At 47.5% G+C, this 17,517-nt stretch overlaps 1 protein-coding gene across 4 annotated transcripts in view; it reads left to right on the top strand.

The window, feature by feature from the left end:
• Positions 1-2,143: 2,143 nt before the first annotated feature.
• The window catches only part of PECAM1 (platelet and endothelial cell adhesion molecule 1), a 59,291-nt gene continuing 43,917 nt past the window's right edge, over positions 2,144-17,517 (top strand). For all 4 annotated transcript variants that reach the window (XM_066386435.1, XM_066386434.1, XM_066386433.1 and 1 more), the window contains exons 1-3: positions 2,144-2,387; positions 2,473-2,499; positions 13,776-14,069. In XM_066386435.1, coding sequence (XP_066242532.1) covers positions 2,354-2,387; positions 2,473-2,499; positions 13,776-14,069 — 355 coding nt within the window. In that variant the 5' untranslated portion in view covers positions 2,144-2,353. The remainder of the gene's footprint in view (positions 2,388-2,472; positions 2,500-13,775; positions 14,070-17,517) is intronic.

The following is a 17,517-nucleotide window of genomic DNA, read 5'->3' as shown; positions in this document are numbered from 1 at the left end:
TATGTAAAAATTACCTTTGAAGCCAACATTTATTTTTTTACTCAGGGTGTATCCTTTTTTTCCTGACAAATCAAAATTTGGTATATGGGTGGGTACAATTTCTACTAGATTGCCAAAGAAGATGGTTTACAGTGGGGAATGGAGAACACAACAAAAATAAAACAATAGAAAAAATCCTTCACGCACACATTGCTCTTCAACAGCTCTATCAAAACCTGCCTGACCTGTGGTGGCGCAGTGGACAAAGCGTCTATCTGAAATACTGAAGTCACAGGTTTGAAACTCCGGGCTTCCTGGTCAAGGCACATATAATAAGCAACTACTACATGTTGATGCTTCCCGCTCTTCCCCCCTTCTCTCTCTCTCTCTCTAAAAAAAGTAAAAGAAAAAGAACTGACAATTTTGGTTTGAAATGACAAAAAAAATCAATGCCTGACTGATGGTGGTGCAATAGATAGAGCATCAACTTGGGACGCTGAGGTCCCAGGTTCAAAACCCAAGGTGTCTCTGGCTTGAGCATGGGCTCATCCCAGCTTGAGCGCAGGCAAACCAGCTTGAGCACAGGATCAACATGATCCCAAGGTCGCTGACTTGAGCCCAAGGTCACTGGCTTGAGCAAGGTGTCACTGGCTCAGCTTGAGCCCCTGACCATGGCACATACGTACGAGAAGCAAACAATGAACAACTAAAGGGCCACAACTATGAGTTGATGCTTCCCATCTCTCTCTCCTTTCCTGTCTTTCTGTCTCTTTCAGCAAAAAACAGCCAAACAAGCAAAAGAACAAAACACAGTTATATGCCTGGTCCTGGCCGGGTAGCTCAGTTGGTTAGAGTGTCATTCCAATGTGCCAAGGTTGAGAGTTTGGGCACATACAAGAATCAACCCACAAGCTGTCTCCTGGGAGCTCACTTGCGCTTTCCCTCCCCCCAGGTGTGTTACCTTTGCCTCTCGCTCTCCTAAGGTCCATGGCCCCTCTGTAACTTGTTTCCTGAGCCCATATCTCCTGCAGCTCACTTCTACTTCTATGACTTTCTAAATAACCTTTCTCTTATTAAAAATATATATATATTAACCAATGAATATATAAATGAGGCAATAAATCAATGTTTTTCTCTCTTTCTCGGTTTCTTCCTCTTTTTCTCTCTTAAAAAAATGAAGGTTAGGCCCTGGCCGGTTGGCTCAGCAGTAGAGCATTGGCCTGGCGTGCGGGGGACCCAGGTTCGATTCCCGGCCAGGGCACATAGGAGAAGTGCCCATTTGCTTCTCCACCCCCCCCTCCTTCCTCTCTGTCTCTCTCTTCCCCTCCTGCAGGCAAGGCTCCATTGGAGCAAAGAAGGCCCGGGCGCGGGGGATGGCTCCTTGGCCTCTGCCCCAGGCGCTAGAGTGGCTCTGGTCACAACAGAGCAATGCCCCGGAGGGGCAGAGCATCGCCCCCTGGTGGGCAGAGCTTCGCCCCTGGTGGGCGTGCCGGGTGGATCCCGGTCGGGCGCATGCGGGAGTCTGTCTGACTGTCTCCCCGTTTCCAGCTTCAGAAAAATACAAAAAATAAATAAATAAATAAAGGTTATACATCTGAGCATGACTAACCACCATGATCTCTCCCACTCAGGAATTCATGATTCAGTCACCCTGTGACTTTAGTTTCCATAGGAATCTCTTTTGTGCACAGAGACCAGCAGGCTGGAGAGGTAAGCAAGGGCTGGATTGTGGAGGATTGTCAATTGACTTTCTCCGAAGAGCAAGAAGGAGCCATTACAAGGTTTCCCTGACAAACTTGCAACTTTCTGGAAAAGTCACCTTGTCCCACGGCCTTGCCACAAAGGGCAGGAGGTCCAGACTTACGCTGTGTGGAAAGAGCCCCCTTGTGGGTCAACAGAAAAGCAGAGGGATCTTACTGAGTGTTCGAGGAGAGAGGCCCTTTGGGTGGAAGTTGGAGAGAGGGAGGCACCCTCTTACTCTGCCGTGAGTAGGGCCCCCAAACACAGGCAGAGAGGAGGGTCAGGAAAGCTGAGGACAAATGCCATGTGTGCCTCCCTCCCTAAAAGCTAAACAAAGCAGCTGTGCTCAGTGGCCCCTCAGGAAGACCAGTCATTTCCTGAGGAGATATCAGGCCACTCCAGGCATTGTTCCTGGTTTCCAGCAATGGCCGCCATTACCTGACCAGCATAACGGCAAGTCTTTCTGCTGCGCTGGGAGAAGTTACCAGAGTGGTCTTTCTCATTTTCACAGGGCAAGTTTGTCATCTGTGGTGTATGGGCAGTGTCTTCTGCCCCAGGGGCATGGCCTAGAGCAGCACTGACTGCCCAAAGTCTTCCTTTCAGGATACAACTGGGACTGACCAAAGAGGCCGGGATGTGGCTCGGAGTCCTGCTGCCACTTCTGCTCTGTGAGTTTCATTTTCACCCTCCATCACTTAAAGTTCTTGAGAATTGAAGCCAATGAAGTCAACATGTGTCTTCTGTCTTTTCCAGGTTCAAGCCTTGAGGGTCAAGAAAACTGTAAGTTGTAAAGTTTCTTCTTGGTTCATTGTGTCTTTCTGTGATTCGTATCACTGATGTCTCATAACTTGTGTTAATGTGTATAACAATTGAGAAAGTGTATTCCAATTGAAAGCTAAAGTTTATTGCCTTCTGGCATTTTTTAGAAGATTTTAGGGAAAAAAAGAACTACTTGTTCTAAGACAAGTTATAATCAGCACGTTCTAGAAGTAGCATGATGTTTCTAGATCCTAGTGAACTGCTTGCTGTATGTTAGGATTGGGGAAGTGATAAAAAAAAAGTGAGTGATTGCATAATTTGTTGTGCTACCATAAATTTCTCATTTTCACATTCTACCCCCTTCCCAGTTTTTTTATTCACAAATAAAGTATAAACAATTTGTTAGATTCATAAAGACAGACCATAGTTTAAATTGTTGTTGCAACTTGTTTCTCCTCAATGATCTAAAACACTTTGGATTTAATTTCCCAACCTCCCACAAAGCTGTAATTATACTTGCAATATTGTGTGCTTGTGTACAGGGAGGAGGGCTTATCCTTGAAGTCTGGTTTGTCACCCATATTGGAGCTAATTTCGAGTCTTTAAGTTAAACGGGTTTGGTTTTGCATCATCCAGGACTATGTGAAGGAGGGGGCTTGGCTGCATCTGGGGGCTTAGTGGAGGGAGAGCCCTCAGAGCAGGGCCCCCTTGTCAGTGGTCATTTCAGTTGGCAAAGAACAGGGGTGACTGGGCTGTAAACAGCCATTCAGCTCTTTGGAGATGATGTCTGTGGAAGATGCTGATTTGTCGCACCAGGCTCAGAGCAGGGGCCCCAGGGCAAGGTGGGTTAGTGTGGCTACTAGCAAAGCTGGTCTGCAGGTGTCCTGCTCAACGGCCCATGTGCTTCGGCAAGCATTTGGTCCCCATGGCAACCCATGGAGGCAGGCTCTCCATTAACATCCTAATAATCCTAATTAACTGGTCATGTCTCTGCACCTCCAGACAATAATCAACTTGTCCCATTGAGGCAGAGACAGTTGGCAGGGCATCAGCACTAGGACCTCCTCTCTCCAAAAACCCACCTAATCTATCCAGAGTCAGAGGCCTGACTCAACTCTAAAGCCACTTTTACTTTGCCTCCTTGAGCTCTTTTCCCCACTGTGTAAAAGTGAGGATAATAAGAGAATTAATCATAGTCAGTGTGAGAGAGAGATTAAATAAAAGGAAGTGCCTGGCCTGCCCAGCATGTGGTGATAACACCATAGTGGCTTACCATTCCACTTTTACAATCACAGCTCCTGCGCCACCCTCTCTGTCCAGCCCACTGCCCCCAACTTTTGTCCAACCAGACCCTGCCAACACTCCTGCATCTGGGCTTCCGTGTCTCTTGCTCTGGACATCCTGTTTCCCAGGACCTTCAGTCTTTCCCATCTCCTTCAGATAGAAGTAAGTCGCCCCCTTCCCATGGTTCTTAGAGAAAGGTCTTTGTACCTTCCGGGAAGACCTCAGAACTGCACAGCTTAGAACTTCCTGAGACTTCTGCCTTGTTTTACACTTGAGGAAACTGAGGCCCGGAGGCCAGAAAGTACTTGTACATGGTCAACACTGGGTGTTAGCCAAGTGGGGCTAGGACCCAGGTCTCCCAGTCCTTGGGCCACCCAAGACGATGCTGTCAATGCTTCTGACATGCCTGACCAACAAGCTGTTACACATGGCCTGCTCTCTGTGGTGGAGGGGCTTGGTCAGCCTTAGCCCTCTCCACTCCTTCCTCTCGGCCCTCACCCCACTCTGGCCAGTTGGCCTCAGGAGATGACCTCAACCCCATCTTCACCTTGGAAACAGTGCTGTCTGGAGGGAACTCCCTCAACTTCCCGCCCTGCCCTGGTGGCAGGCTTATCTGTCTCCCACCCATCCTCCCTGCTTCCCTCCTGCTCCAGGCGATGTCTGTCCCTCCCTCTGTGCTGACCAGGGCCAGCCTGTGCCTCTGGCTCTGAGCCCAGCCCTCACATTGCTGCCGGGGTCACCTTCTATCATTTATTCAGTTCCCATCCCACTTGTAGTATCTCCCCCTCCCCTTTCAGGCTCTTTCTTCTCAAACACAGTTGGTAGCTCTTTATCTTTTTAGGCAGAAGGACAACTGCACACAATCCACCTCCCCACAGATCTTGCACGCCCTGTCTGTCCACTCCCTTCCTCAGTCAGACTTGTCAGGGGGCTGGATTAGAATCGTGCCCCCTGGGTTCCTTGCCTCTCAGTCCCCTCTCACTCAGCACTGTGTCCCTGGTCCCCTGCTCTTCCCTGCACTGGAGTCCTCTTGCGGACATCCTGGTGCCAAGTGTCAGGATCACTCCAGCCCTTAGCTTTGGGACCCTAGGCTGCCTTTGCACAATGCCTCTTTCCTTGGTCCCCTAGACCCTCTTCCTTGGGGTTCTCTTATGTCTCCAACACCCCCCCCCTCCCCGCCTTACCCCAGGGTACCTTTGTACTTTTCCATGGTCAGAACTCCCTCTATCACAGGTCTCTGCAGGCTCCAGAGCTCAACCCCCTTTTCTATACCACCTGTTGGTCAAAGAAGTTTGTAAATATGATGTATATGTTTGCTCGCTTATAGTTCGCATTGAGTGTGGGAGACAGGCTATAAGCAGGCAGGGTCGTTGTTGGGCAGATAAAATATATTTTGCTCACTTTGTTAAAGATGGCGCTGCCCACGTGGAAGCCAGTCACCCAGGTGATATTAATGTGTGTTGGGGGTGGACTGTGGGCAGGCAGGATCCTTGTAGCCTAGGGCTTGGTTTTGGGATTAAGCCTTTCCCACCCTTTTTGATGTGGGGTGGCACAATCCCATCATGCCCCAGATAAGTGACTTTGTATTAGAGACTTCCCTATTTTGTATATTGGATTAAAGGTTTTGATTTCTACACTATAAAATGGGGGCAGAACGGGAGCTTGCTCTCTTGGTTCCTGAGATTAGCATTAGAGAGCAGAAAGCAGAGAGAGGCCACATGGAGGAGGCCAGGAGAAGCAGCCAAGATGGCGGAGTGTTGAGTGAGAGGCCAGTTTGTGCAGAGTTTGTACAGGGAGAAGGAAGGAGATGGGGAACAGAGGTGAATAAGTCTGGTGAGCTAGAAACCTTTGATTCTAGGAAACTCAGATAAGTCAGTAGCTTTGTGAGCACTGAATGTGAGTGGGTTTTGGAGCCCAGTGTGTGTTTTTACTTGCCCGCCGGGTGCAAGCTAGGATTAAAGATGATGGCCCATCAGTTTTTGGCTCCGTTGTTTCTTTGCCGACTGTCCGAATCCAATGCAAACCTGCATGGGCCAGGCTGCTGTGATAGTGGCCTTAGATACTGGCCATACAGTCGTTATAGCCTAAGGCTTAGTTTTAAGACTAAGCTTTTCCCCACACTCTTGACCTTGCATATTGTGGGGTGGTGCACTCTCATGAGGAATCCCATTATGCCTCAGATAAGTGACTTTGTATCAAAAGCTTCCTTGTATTAAAGGTTTTGATTTCTACACTATAAAATGGGGCAGAGGAGCCCATGCTGGAGGAGAGCAGAGAAAGGCCATGTGGAGGAGAGGAGAAGCAGCCAAGATGGCGGAGTGCTGAAGGAGAAGCCAGTTTGTGCACAGTTTGTGCAGAGAGAAGGAGATAGGGAACTGTAAAGCCAGTAGCCACGGCCACCATCACAGCCGCCTGGCCAGTGCAGGTTCACATTAGATTTGAACAGACGGTAATGAAACAATGGAGCCAATAACTGGTGGGCCATTACCTTTAATCCTAGCTTGCACCCAGCGAGCAAGTAAAAACACACACTGGGCTCCAAAACCCACTCATTCAGTGCTCACATCCTTCTCCCTTTATTCCCACTGTAGCTGCCTAGCTGGCCTCACCAGCTTTACACCTGAACGCTTGTCCAAGCTGTTCCAGGCCTCTGGTCACTCCCTCCAGCCCATGATGATCTTTCTAAAGCTCCTGTGTCATCCTGTCACCCTCCTTTCTCCTCAACACCCTTGGGACGGGGCCCAGCTAATCAGCAGAGCAGGCAAGGCCCTCTGTCTGGTACCTCCTATCTGGCTCACTTTGCCCTTCTGGCCCCATTATCTGGTTCCTGTAACTGTTTGTGCCCAGTACATTGATTTCTCATGCTCATGTGCCCTGGCACATGCTATTGTCCTGCCTGGAGCACTCCTGTTCTTGGCCTGGATCAAGGCTCAGCTCAGGGGTCACTTCTGTCAGTCTTTCCTTGGCCTCTCCTGGGTGGCCTTTCCTCTTGGTGTTCACATCACTGTACTCCAGTCATCTGGGTCCCCACCAGCCTGCAGGGTCTAGGACAGTAGGGGTGATTTCATACTCACCTGCTAAGCCCAGCACCCTGCACAGGGGCTTGATAAATATCTCCTTGATGGAGACGCCATCTGAACTTGGGGATATTTGAGATTCACATGAGAAGTTGGGCCAGCAGACTCTCTGCTGAGCACTGAAGTTTCGCAGAGACTCCATGCTTCGTGGCTCTCGTAATTTTCCTGACAATATTAGGTGGCTCTTCTCTCCCCGCATCTTTCTTTCTGAGTCATTTCCAGGTGGAAGACCAGTGGGTGGCTGAGTCACAATGCCTCATCTTCCAGGGAGCCTCAGCATCCACTGACTGGCGGCTGGAGGTAGAGGAAAGCAGGCCCCGTGGTTTGGGGGCTCAAGGATTCGGCACTGTGGTCCCTCGGTGCCTTGTCTGTGCTGTGGTGACTTTATGACTTTGGATCCTCCATCAGCCATCATCTCCCCATGTTGAAAAGACCTGAGCTCTTCAGGTGGTTTTACACCCCTGTCCTTCCATCCCAATAGTTCTACACCTTTAGGGTGTTTTGTAAGGAGAACTGTGGATCCTCTCTCCGGAAAAACAACATACACTTGCATGTAAGTGGTACCTTGAGACATAAACAGACCAACATACGAATTTTTTTAAGATATGAGCTGCGACTCGGTTCGTATTTTTGTTCGAGATCTGAGCAAAATTCTGAGATACCAGGAAGCTGCCGATAGTTGGTGCGTTGGCGCACGGGTCCAGTATCGGCAGTTTGATATACAAGTTGACTGACTTACGAGCTCAGTTACAGAACAAATTAAATTCATATCTGAAGGTACCACTGTAATAGGTGATTCATGGTCCCCGTAACACCCAACTGGGAACTTCTAGGGAGTCCAGGGAGCTCAGGTTGTAAACAATCACTGTATCGTGTGAACAGTGAGACCTATACACAGTAATCCAGTTTAGCTATTCCTGGACAGTTTATTCAAAAAGAGGATAATGTGTTCTATTTTCTTTTAAAATGATTATTTTTATATATTAATTTTAGACCGAGAGAGGAAGGGATAGAAAGAGAGAGAGAGCGAGAGAGAGAGAAGCATCAGCTCGTTGATCCACTTAATTGTACACTCACTGATTGCTTCTTGTATGTACCCCGACCAGGGTTTGAACCTACAACCTTGGCACGCTGGGCCGATGCTCTAAGGACTGAGCCACCCAACCAGACCACAATGTTTTTTATAATCTAATCGCAGAAGTGGCATACCACTCCTTCTGCAGTATTCTGCTGGTCATAAGACCAACCCTGGTGTGACGAGGGAGGGGACTGCGTGCAGGTGTGGATACCAGAAGGCAAGGTTCATTGGGGGCCACCTTGAAGGCTGGCTGGCCTCTGCTTTGGTGATGGTGCAGGTGGTGTGCTTGTGGTAAAGTAGAGCTGCTGGTGTTGCTGCATCAAGTCAATGAGGTTTTGTGTTAAGTGGAAGAGCTTGGATTTATGTTTCTTGATAAATTTTATAAAACGTTTTTCCTCCTCCTGTCCTGCCCGGCTTTAGTCTCCCCTGTCTGGTTCAGCTGGCCATGAGAGTGTGCTGTCCTACCAGCAACTCGGTTGAGTGAACTTATTAAGCAGACGTGTGTCAGTGTTGCTTAGAAAAGCAAGATTGCAGACGTGCCCTATGCTAATGGATATCATCCTCACCTAAAATGACCCAAGTGTGCTTAAAATTGTGGAAAATCAGAAGGGCTCTTATAAAAAGGACATGAATGAGGCCTGGTCAGGAGGAGACCCAAGTGGCGATGGCACTGAGGTCAGAAGGCCTGGGATAGGGAAGAATTGTGAAATGCAGGCTGTGAGCCCTGGACAGGCAGAAACTGTCCCTGTCTTCCCTGAACCCCTTGTACTGGGTGTGGTGCCTGACATAGAAGCCCGTTCATGTCTGCTGCATGAACGGTGCAGGGGATCGGGGGAAGGGAATGGAACGTGAACAAGGGGCCAGGCACTGAGCAGTATGTATTCTGCGTTTGGTCATTGTTTAAGATTAAAATAGTAGGGAAGGCAGGGATTGGTGTTCCGATTCTATAGGAGGGGAAGTGGTAGCCTGGAGGGGTTAAATAACATCCAACATCAGCCAACTAATGGCTGCAGGATCAGAGAGTTGAACCAGGCAAGCCTGACTTGCTTTCCTCCTGTGCCCAGCTCTGCGTCCCCGGTCTGGGCATAACCAGCCACGGATGTGCGTTTTGTTCAGGATGATGACAGCAAAGTATCGTAATACTGGGCGATGACTAACACTGGGAGTCTGGAGAAGTGGTTATAATTAATCTGGGAATTTTTTTTTTTCATTTTTCTGAAGCTGGAAACAGGGAGAGACAGTCAGACAGACTCCCACATGCGCCCAACCGGGATCCACCCGGCACGCCCACCAGGGGCGACGCTCTGCCCACCAGGGGGCGATGCTCTGCCCATCCTGGGCGTCGCCATGTTGCGACCAGAGCCACTCTAGCACCTGAGGCAGAGGCCACAGAGCCATCCCCAGCGCCCGGGCCATCTTTGCTCCAATGGAGCCTTGGCTGCGGGAGGGGAAGAGAGAGACAGAGAGGAAAGCGCGGCGGAGGGGTGGAGAAGCAAATGGGCGCTGGCCGGGAATCGAACCCGGGTCCTCCACACGCTAGGCCGACGCTCTACTGCTGAGCCAACCGGCCAGGGCTTAATCTGGGAATTTTTTAAAAAGATTTTATTTATTGATTTTAGAGAGGGAGGGCGGGAGGGAAAGAGTGAGAGGGAGTGAGATCGTAGTTGCTTCATTTTAATCGTTTATTGATTGCTTTTCATATGTGCCTTGATCAGGCATGCCTGGGATTTTGAACCAGCGACCTCAGTGCTCCAGGTCTGTGCTCTAACCACTGTGCCACCACAAGTCAGGCAATCTGGAAAATTTTTTAAATGGTCTTCTTTTGAAAAAATTCACTAGAAATATGGAGTTGAGATAGAGCTTTAGAGATTTCAAGACTCACTGTTTTATATCTCTGAATGACAGAATCTAGCTAACATTTCTCAAGTACTTCACCTGTGCCAGGAGCTACATACCCCAAGTACTTAAACTCAGGTTCCCATGTATACTCACTATGATTATGTCAATTGTATGGGAAGGAAACTGAGGCTCAGAGAAACTCAGTAACTTGCCAAAAGCCACACAGTTTGTGAGCGGCAGCGGTCAGACTTGGCTCAGGTAGTCTGTCTGCACTTAGCTTCTGTTCTCCACTCTCTCCTGATACAATCACTGTATTAAACAGCATGGCTTAAAACGAAGGAGGGGTAATGAGACCTGCCTGTCCCTGCCTGGGAAGGGACCGTGTTCATCAACGGGAAACTAAATATGGTCCAAAGAACTTCTGTACTGAGTGCTCAGCCAGCAGGTTCCTCAGAGCAGGTGCCAACAAGGAATAGAGTCAGAAAAGGGAGTTCTAACAATGAAGGCTGTGGAAATAACTTGAATTTAAACCCTCTTCTTGTTTCATCTCATGGACCTATCAGATGCCATCTTGTCGTCAAATTAGTTGCCCAGAAGAAAGAGACAGGTGTAGACTATTGTAGTCATTTGAAAACCTGAGACATTGTAGACAAATTAAATTGTAAACTGCTGAAAAAAGGTTTGACTTTGTTAAAAAAGAGGGAAAGATAGTTTTGCCAGTGTCTCTGGCCAGCTAGCTAGCTGTGCCTTTTCTTTCTTTTTTTAATCTTTTAAAAAATTTTATTGATTTTGGAGAGACAGAGAGAGAGAGAGAAGCATTGATTTGTGTTCCACTTCTCTGTGCATTCATTGTTTGATTCTCGTATGTGCCCTGCCTGGGGACTGAGCCTACGACCTTGGCATATCGGGATGACGCTCTAATCAACTGAGCTACCTGGCCAGGGCTAGCTGTGCTTTTTTTTTTTACCTTTTCTTATTTGAAAACTGATCTAAGAACACTTATAAAAATTATGTAATATTATTTAATACAGTTCAAAGAGGGACCACAGCCAGGAGGCCCAAGCATGCAGATGTCTGAAGATCTTTCTTGGTTTAAAAATAAGGAGAATTAGAATATCCAGGAGACTCAATAAATATACATTTATCAGGCGTGGCCCATGAATATTTTTCTCTTATCAGAGTGTCTGATGAGAATTGAACTTTTAAGAGCCTTACCTAAGACATGTGACCCTGCTTTGCTTGCACAATACCTGGTGTCCACTGTCCCACACCACCTCTGGCCTCTGAAGTCCTCATGGGCCACAGAACTTTGGGTAAGACTCAGCGCTACCAAACTTTGTGTGTGGACAGTTATATCTTGTGTAAAAGAGGGGAGAGGAGTAATATGACTTTATTTTTGTATTTTCTTATAGATGAGTCAAGACTAGCTGAAAAGGTACACAAGAAACTAAAATCAGTAGTTACTTCTGCAAGGGGGGGTAGGCACTAGGTAGACAGAAACAGGAATGGGAAAGAGACTTTACACTGTCTTTTTCTATGGTTTTTTTTTTTCCTCTTCAAACTTCAGGTACACAGATTTGGACTTTGGGTCATAACACACTGTCATCCTTGATCCATGCATAATTGCCTTTTGTTTTTATTTATATGTGTGTTTTTAATAACAATGAATTCACAGAACATCACCACTCTACACAAGAATTAGAATACTGCCCATAACTACACCGCTCACAAAAATTAGGAGATCAGGGAACGTGCAGATACTCCAGTACTTTCAGCCTTTTGTACAGTGCATTTTCACCAAAGAAATAAAAGTTGGTTTTGCATCTCATTTGCATAATTGAACAAATTTCTTTGACTTGTTTGCTTTTCTGATGTTCTTGTTTAATAAAAAAATATCAAATACTTCTTTTTTAAATCACTTCATATTTTGAAATATCCCCTAATATTTTTGTGAGCAGTCTATATCTACCTGTATGCTCCTCCCAATCTCACCCCCCTCTTCCTTTCAGAAGTGACCACTATCCTGATTTTTTAATATTTAGTCTTTTTTTTTTTGTGGCAGAGACAGGGAGAGTCAGAGAGAGGGACAGATAGGGACAGACAGACAGGAAGGGAGATAGATGAGAAACATCAATTCTTCGTGCGGTTCCTTAGTTGTTCATTGATTGCTTTCTCATATGTGCCTTGACTGGGGGTTACAGCAGACCAAGTGACCCCTTGCTCGAGCCAGAGACCTTGGGCTCTAGCTGGTGAGCCTTGCTCAAACCAGATGAGCCCGCGCTCAAACTGGCGACCTCAGGGTCTCGAACCTGGGTCCTCCACATCCCAGTCTGATGCTCTATCCACTGTGCCACCGCCTGGTCAGGCAATATTTAGACTTATATCTATCCACCCTTTAAAACTTATATTGTTTCAGATGATTTATCTGTTGGCCCTTTGGGGTTTCTCATCAATATCATCTACCTTTGGGTGTTTTGAAACATCTGACTGGACTATCAACTCAAAAATTTAAATAAAAATTTAAAATCTCATGATTTTTTTGTTCACATTTTGTGGTAGCCGATGACACAGGAAACTACCAAAGCACACCAGATATAATAACTCTCAGTCTCAGGTCCTGATGCTAAAGAGGTAGCCTCCTTAGAATAGGAAAGGTGGAAATTTATGGGTGAGATGTATAGGAGTTTAGAGGTTTTGAGAGGCTGGGTTACTTGATGTTAAGGTCATGGACTTTAGATATATTTCCCCCAAACTCCCTATGTATTGTGTGTCCTTTCTAGCCACATATAGATCACAAGGTGTTTGAGGCTGATTTTTTTTGTGATAGAAGTTTGGAGAGTGAATGTTTTATAGTACTGATTATGCCCAGATCCTGTGCTTGGTCAATAAACCCCGGGAAGGTAGAACTGAGGCGCTTCGAGGTACATCACGGAGCATAACCGGGAACCAGGTGGGCTGAAGAATGACAGACCTGCCCTGGGCTGCTCTGAAGCTTGGACAAAAGTCCTGACCAACAAGTATGGTCTAGAACCTTCCAGCCTGGAAAATTTTCAGAACAGTGGCCCACTACCAACAGACAAAAATACTTTTAAATAGGAGAGAGCATCCAGCAATTCATCTTCCCTTCAGCCCGTTGTTGTAAATAAGTCTCAAATTGTGCTCTCTAGTCAGTTGAATTCTGTCAATAGCCTATGGTTGCTGGACATTAGATGCTGGATGACCTGGGCCAGGAATGATGCAGTTTGATGGTTTCTGGCATCTAGCTGGGCATTGCAGCTGCTCTGGGTGCTTGACCAGAGTTCCCTCCAGAGGAGAGGAGAACGTGTGCTCTTTGCTTCTCAGTAGCAGGTGGGGGTGGGGACTGCCTCACACATGGTTTCAAGGCCTCACCCATCTGGTGAGGTCGCTAAGTCCATCAGATAGAAAATGCCGATGGGACTGTGCCCATTCTGTCAGGCCAGGGAGAGGAAGGAAATTTTCAGGGCATGACCATCCAATTTCAAGAGTAGTGGTAGCTGTCCTCTATTAAGCAATGAGTGTATGTCAGGCACCGTGTGGGTGCTTTCCTGCTTCTCTCCTATAAGTCTTGGAACAACCTGTGAATACTTATTATCACCCCACCTGACAGACGAGGAAGCAGAGTGCAGAGAGGTTAATCACCCAAGGTCACACAGTGACGAGCCAGGACTTGAATATCTGTTTGCCTGAATCCTGTGCTCTTCCTCCGTGAGCCACGATGTGGCAGCTCATAGGCTGTGTATGTTTTATGGACCTGTTTTATTTATCACATTCTGAAGGCCACCATCTTCTCTTGGTGGAAAAATGAGCAGCTTCGTACCAAAACTACCTTATGCTTGACCCACTGCCCAGGGTCATTACCCACCTGGACCCTGTAGACATTCGGGACCCCTGGACACTGTGCTGTGTAGGATAATACCAACCCAGTGTGGTGAAGGTCACCTGGACCGTGTTGTTTCTGAGATAACAGGTGTGTCTTCCCTCCTTCCCGTGTCATTTAGCTTTCACCATCAACAGCATCCAAATGGTGATCCTGCCGGGGCTGCAGGTGCCGAATGGGAACAACCTGACCCTGCAGTGCATCGTGGACATCAGCAGCACGTCTTACGTCACGCCTCAGCACTGGGTGCTCTTCTACAAAGATGACGTGCTGCTTCACAATGTCTCCTCCACGGAGAGCCTGGAGAGTTATTTTATCCCCCAAGCCCGGGTCTACAATGCAGGGATATACAAATGCACTGTGATTTTGAACAACAAAGAGAAAACCACATCGGAGTATGAGGTGATGGTGAAAGGTGAGTCCCTGGAATTGAACATCACTCCAGCGGGTGAAGCCGACCCAATGCAGTAGCAAGAACATTAATGGGATGCACAGTAATGACGGGCCCCTACTTGCTCACCCATCACCTCTCTCAATCATCTGTCTGGCATTTTCTTCACCTGGAAATGGAAGCACAAAACAGGCTTCCCAAATGCCAGACTGTTTCTCACTGCCTTGCCTTTGCACATATTATTACCTCTCCTGGGAATACCCCTCTTCATCTCATCTTGTGAACTACTGTTTCTCCTTCAAGATTCAGCTCAATGATCTCTTCTCGGACACTTTCCTAAACAAAACAGATCTCCCCCAGAGTCCTCAGAGCTCTTAGGCTCTCTCTACTGTCGATGGTACTTATATATAGGCCATTGGGCCAAGGGCTGACAGTGGATTCTGTAGTCAGTTTGCCTGGATTCCAATCTGGGCAAGTCCCTGAACTTCTCTCTAAACTTTGGAATTCTCATCAGTGAAATGAAGATAATATTAATACCCAGCTCAGGGAATTTTGAGATGTTTAAGAGATATCTATAGGTAGAGAGCCAAGCCTAATGCCCACACATAATGAGTTCTCAGGAAATGGCATTTACTCCTTCATTCAATATTGCAAATGTTTCGCACACATGTGTCTGCTTTTCTGGACTGTGAGACTGTCGGAAGAGGTGGTATGTGGTCTTTTTTGTATCTCACATAGAGAATCTGGCTCATAATATGCAATTAATAAATGATTGTAAAATAAACAGACAAAAAAGAGAAGTAGAAATGGAGAAATTGTTGTGGGAAATTTGGGTTTAGAGATATAGGGTTTCATTCATTCATTCATTCATTCATTTCCTCAAGAAACATTTCCCAAGGCTGTAAGTCAGGAAAAAAGCCAGTGCAGGACACGAAAACACATCAGGTAAGCCCTGTTCCAGAGGCCGTTGCAGGCTGGTGGGGAAGAAAGACATTTAAACAAATAATTACAATCCAGTAGTTACACGACTGAGGTGCCTTGGGATTGCAAAGATGCAAGGAAGTAGTTCTGCCTAGAGAAGTTAGAGATGCCTCCCTGGAGAAAGGGACATGGGCCCAGATCCAGGAGACTGCGTAGGAGTTTGCTTGATGGTGAAGTGAGAGGAAGGCAGAAGAAAGAGATGAGGCATCCAAGTGACAGGGCAGAAGCTGAGGAGAGGTGAGTGTCCCAGCAGAGTGCCCCAACGTCTTGGAACCTGCATTTTCTGTCTCTAAAATTGAAATAACTAGTTAACTAGAGGTACCTTTGAAGGATGTTTAGTTTTAAGGATTATATGGGATAGATAGATAGTGAGTGAAGTGTGCTCGGTAACCAAATGAATGGCCCATCGTGTACAAGGTGCTGGGCCAGGCCATTCTTAGGAAAAAAATAATCCCGTCAGCAAAAACACAGATCACAAAGAACAAGGGGTCAAGTGTTCAGGGAATTTCCCTTTCGTAATTATGCCATCTCCATCTTTGACCACTTTTTTTTTTGTTTTTGTTTTTGTATTTTTCCTGAAGTGAGAAGCAGAGGGCCAGAGAAACAGACTCTCGCATGCGCCCTACTGGGATCCACCTGGCATGCCCACTGGGCATGGGGGCGATGCTCTGCCCATCTGGGGTGTTGCTCTATTGCAATCAGAGCCATTCTAGCACCTGCAGCAGAGGCCATGGAGCCATCCTCAGTGCCAGGGCCAACTTTGCTCCAATGGAGCCTTGGCTGTGGGAGGGGAAGAGAGAGATAGAGAGAATGGAGAGGGGGAAGGGTGGAGAAGCAGATAAGTGTTTCTCCTGTGTGCCCTGGCCAGGAATCGAACCTGGGACTTCCACACGCCAAGCCAATGCTCTACCACTGAGCCAATTGGTCAGGGCCTCTGACCACTTTCTTGTCAATTTTTGAGGCTCCTACAGGAGAAAATGACTATGTCATCCCCAGGCCAATCCCTCCATGGGTGTCCCCTGGGCAGTCAGGGGACATGGCTGGCCGACATCTCTTTGTGTCACCAGGGGCAATAACCACATGGATGCAGACCAGCCCTTCTCCATCTCCACTGAGTACGGGGGGGAACCAACAGGTCTGGGCATTTACATCAGGGATGAGGACAGATGGTGGGTCCAGGGTATGGGAAATGTATGCTGGAAAAAAATGTGCTGGCAGGCTTTTGAGACTTAGGGCAATTTCTTGAAATTTGGATGACTTAAAAGGCAGAGTTAGTGAATTCAGCCCTATGCTTCCTTGACAGCTGCTGTCATTTCTGCATTTTTGTGCTTTTGTGATCAGAACAGTCATTCATACTGTTATTATTTCCAGTAGTGAGAACTACCATTTCATTAAGTTCTCATGAGATAAATGGTTACAAGTGCCTTACACACCTTTCATTTCGCCCCTGCAGTAGCACTGGGAGAGAAACGGTTCCTCCCATGCAGTGTGGACCCCGGGGCTTGGAGAGGTTGAGCAGCGCTCTCACATTTCACTGCTTATCAAAGGCAGAGCTAGAGTTAGAACCAAGATCTGTTTGCCTCCACAGTTGACCTCTAACCCTTGATTATTGTGATAAGTCTTTGAGTCAGACAAAAAGCAATTCATCCACTCATTAAACATTGATCGAGTCCCTCCTCTGAGCCCGGCCAAGCATCCAACGGTGAACAAGGCCAGGTCCCTTCTCTTAGGGAGCTCAGCGTGCAGCTGCTGCCTCCACGGGTAACAGTAGTGGGGTGAATCCAGTACAGATCTCCTTCCCAAGCAGACAACCCTCCATCTCTGAACTTGGTGGGTTAAAAAAACAAGAGAGAGATTCATAAGAGTCGTAAGAGACTGGGTGAGGTGGCACCCGTAGGAAGAGGCAGGTTTAGGATGCAAACAAGTCTGTCTGACTCTAAGATGAAGTTTATGAGCACCAGGACATCCCATCTCAGCCAGGCTCTCCCAGCTGCCCCTAATGGGACTGGTTCTGCACCGAGGCACCGTCCTCCCCACCGCTTTCTCTGCGCCAAATGACTCTCTGCTATACAACCTGGCCTGAGCGATTTCCTGTGCTTGTGTGCATCCTGAATGCCTGTCCTGAACCCCCATCCCACATCATCTGCCCAAATAACACCCTTCCTCCAAGATTCCCCTCAGACCCTGTTCCTTTCTAGACTTTTCTCTGAACCCCCAGGCAGGAGAGACTTCTCTCCTCGCTGCTCCATCTCCCGTTGTCTCTGCGGTACACTGATGTGCGTCTATTGTCAGCTGTGTTTTTTGAGCTGGAAGCCCATGTCCCTCCTCTCCCCCATCCCTGCACCTGATCTCTGGCTCTGGAGTCAAATGGACCTGGCGTCGAACCTCAACTTTGGGGCTTGGGAGCTTGCGCTTTTGGATGAGCCTTGAATCTCCCTGAACTTCACTGTCTTCATCTTTAAAACGGGCAGAATTTTATCTTTCATATCCA

The sequence above is a fragment of the Saccopteryx leptura genome, chromosome 5 (genome assembly GCF_036850995.1).
Source record: "Saccopteryx leptura isolate mSacLep1 chromosome 5, mSacLep1_pri_phased_curated, whole genome shotgun sequence".
Taxonomy (NCBI): Eukaryota; Metazoa; Chordata; class Mammalia; order Chiroptera; family Emballonuridae; genus Saccopteryx; species Saccopteryx leptura.
Note: the sequence above shows the minus strand (reverse complement) of the source record. Positions and strands in the feature narration are given on the sequence as shown.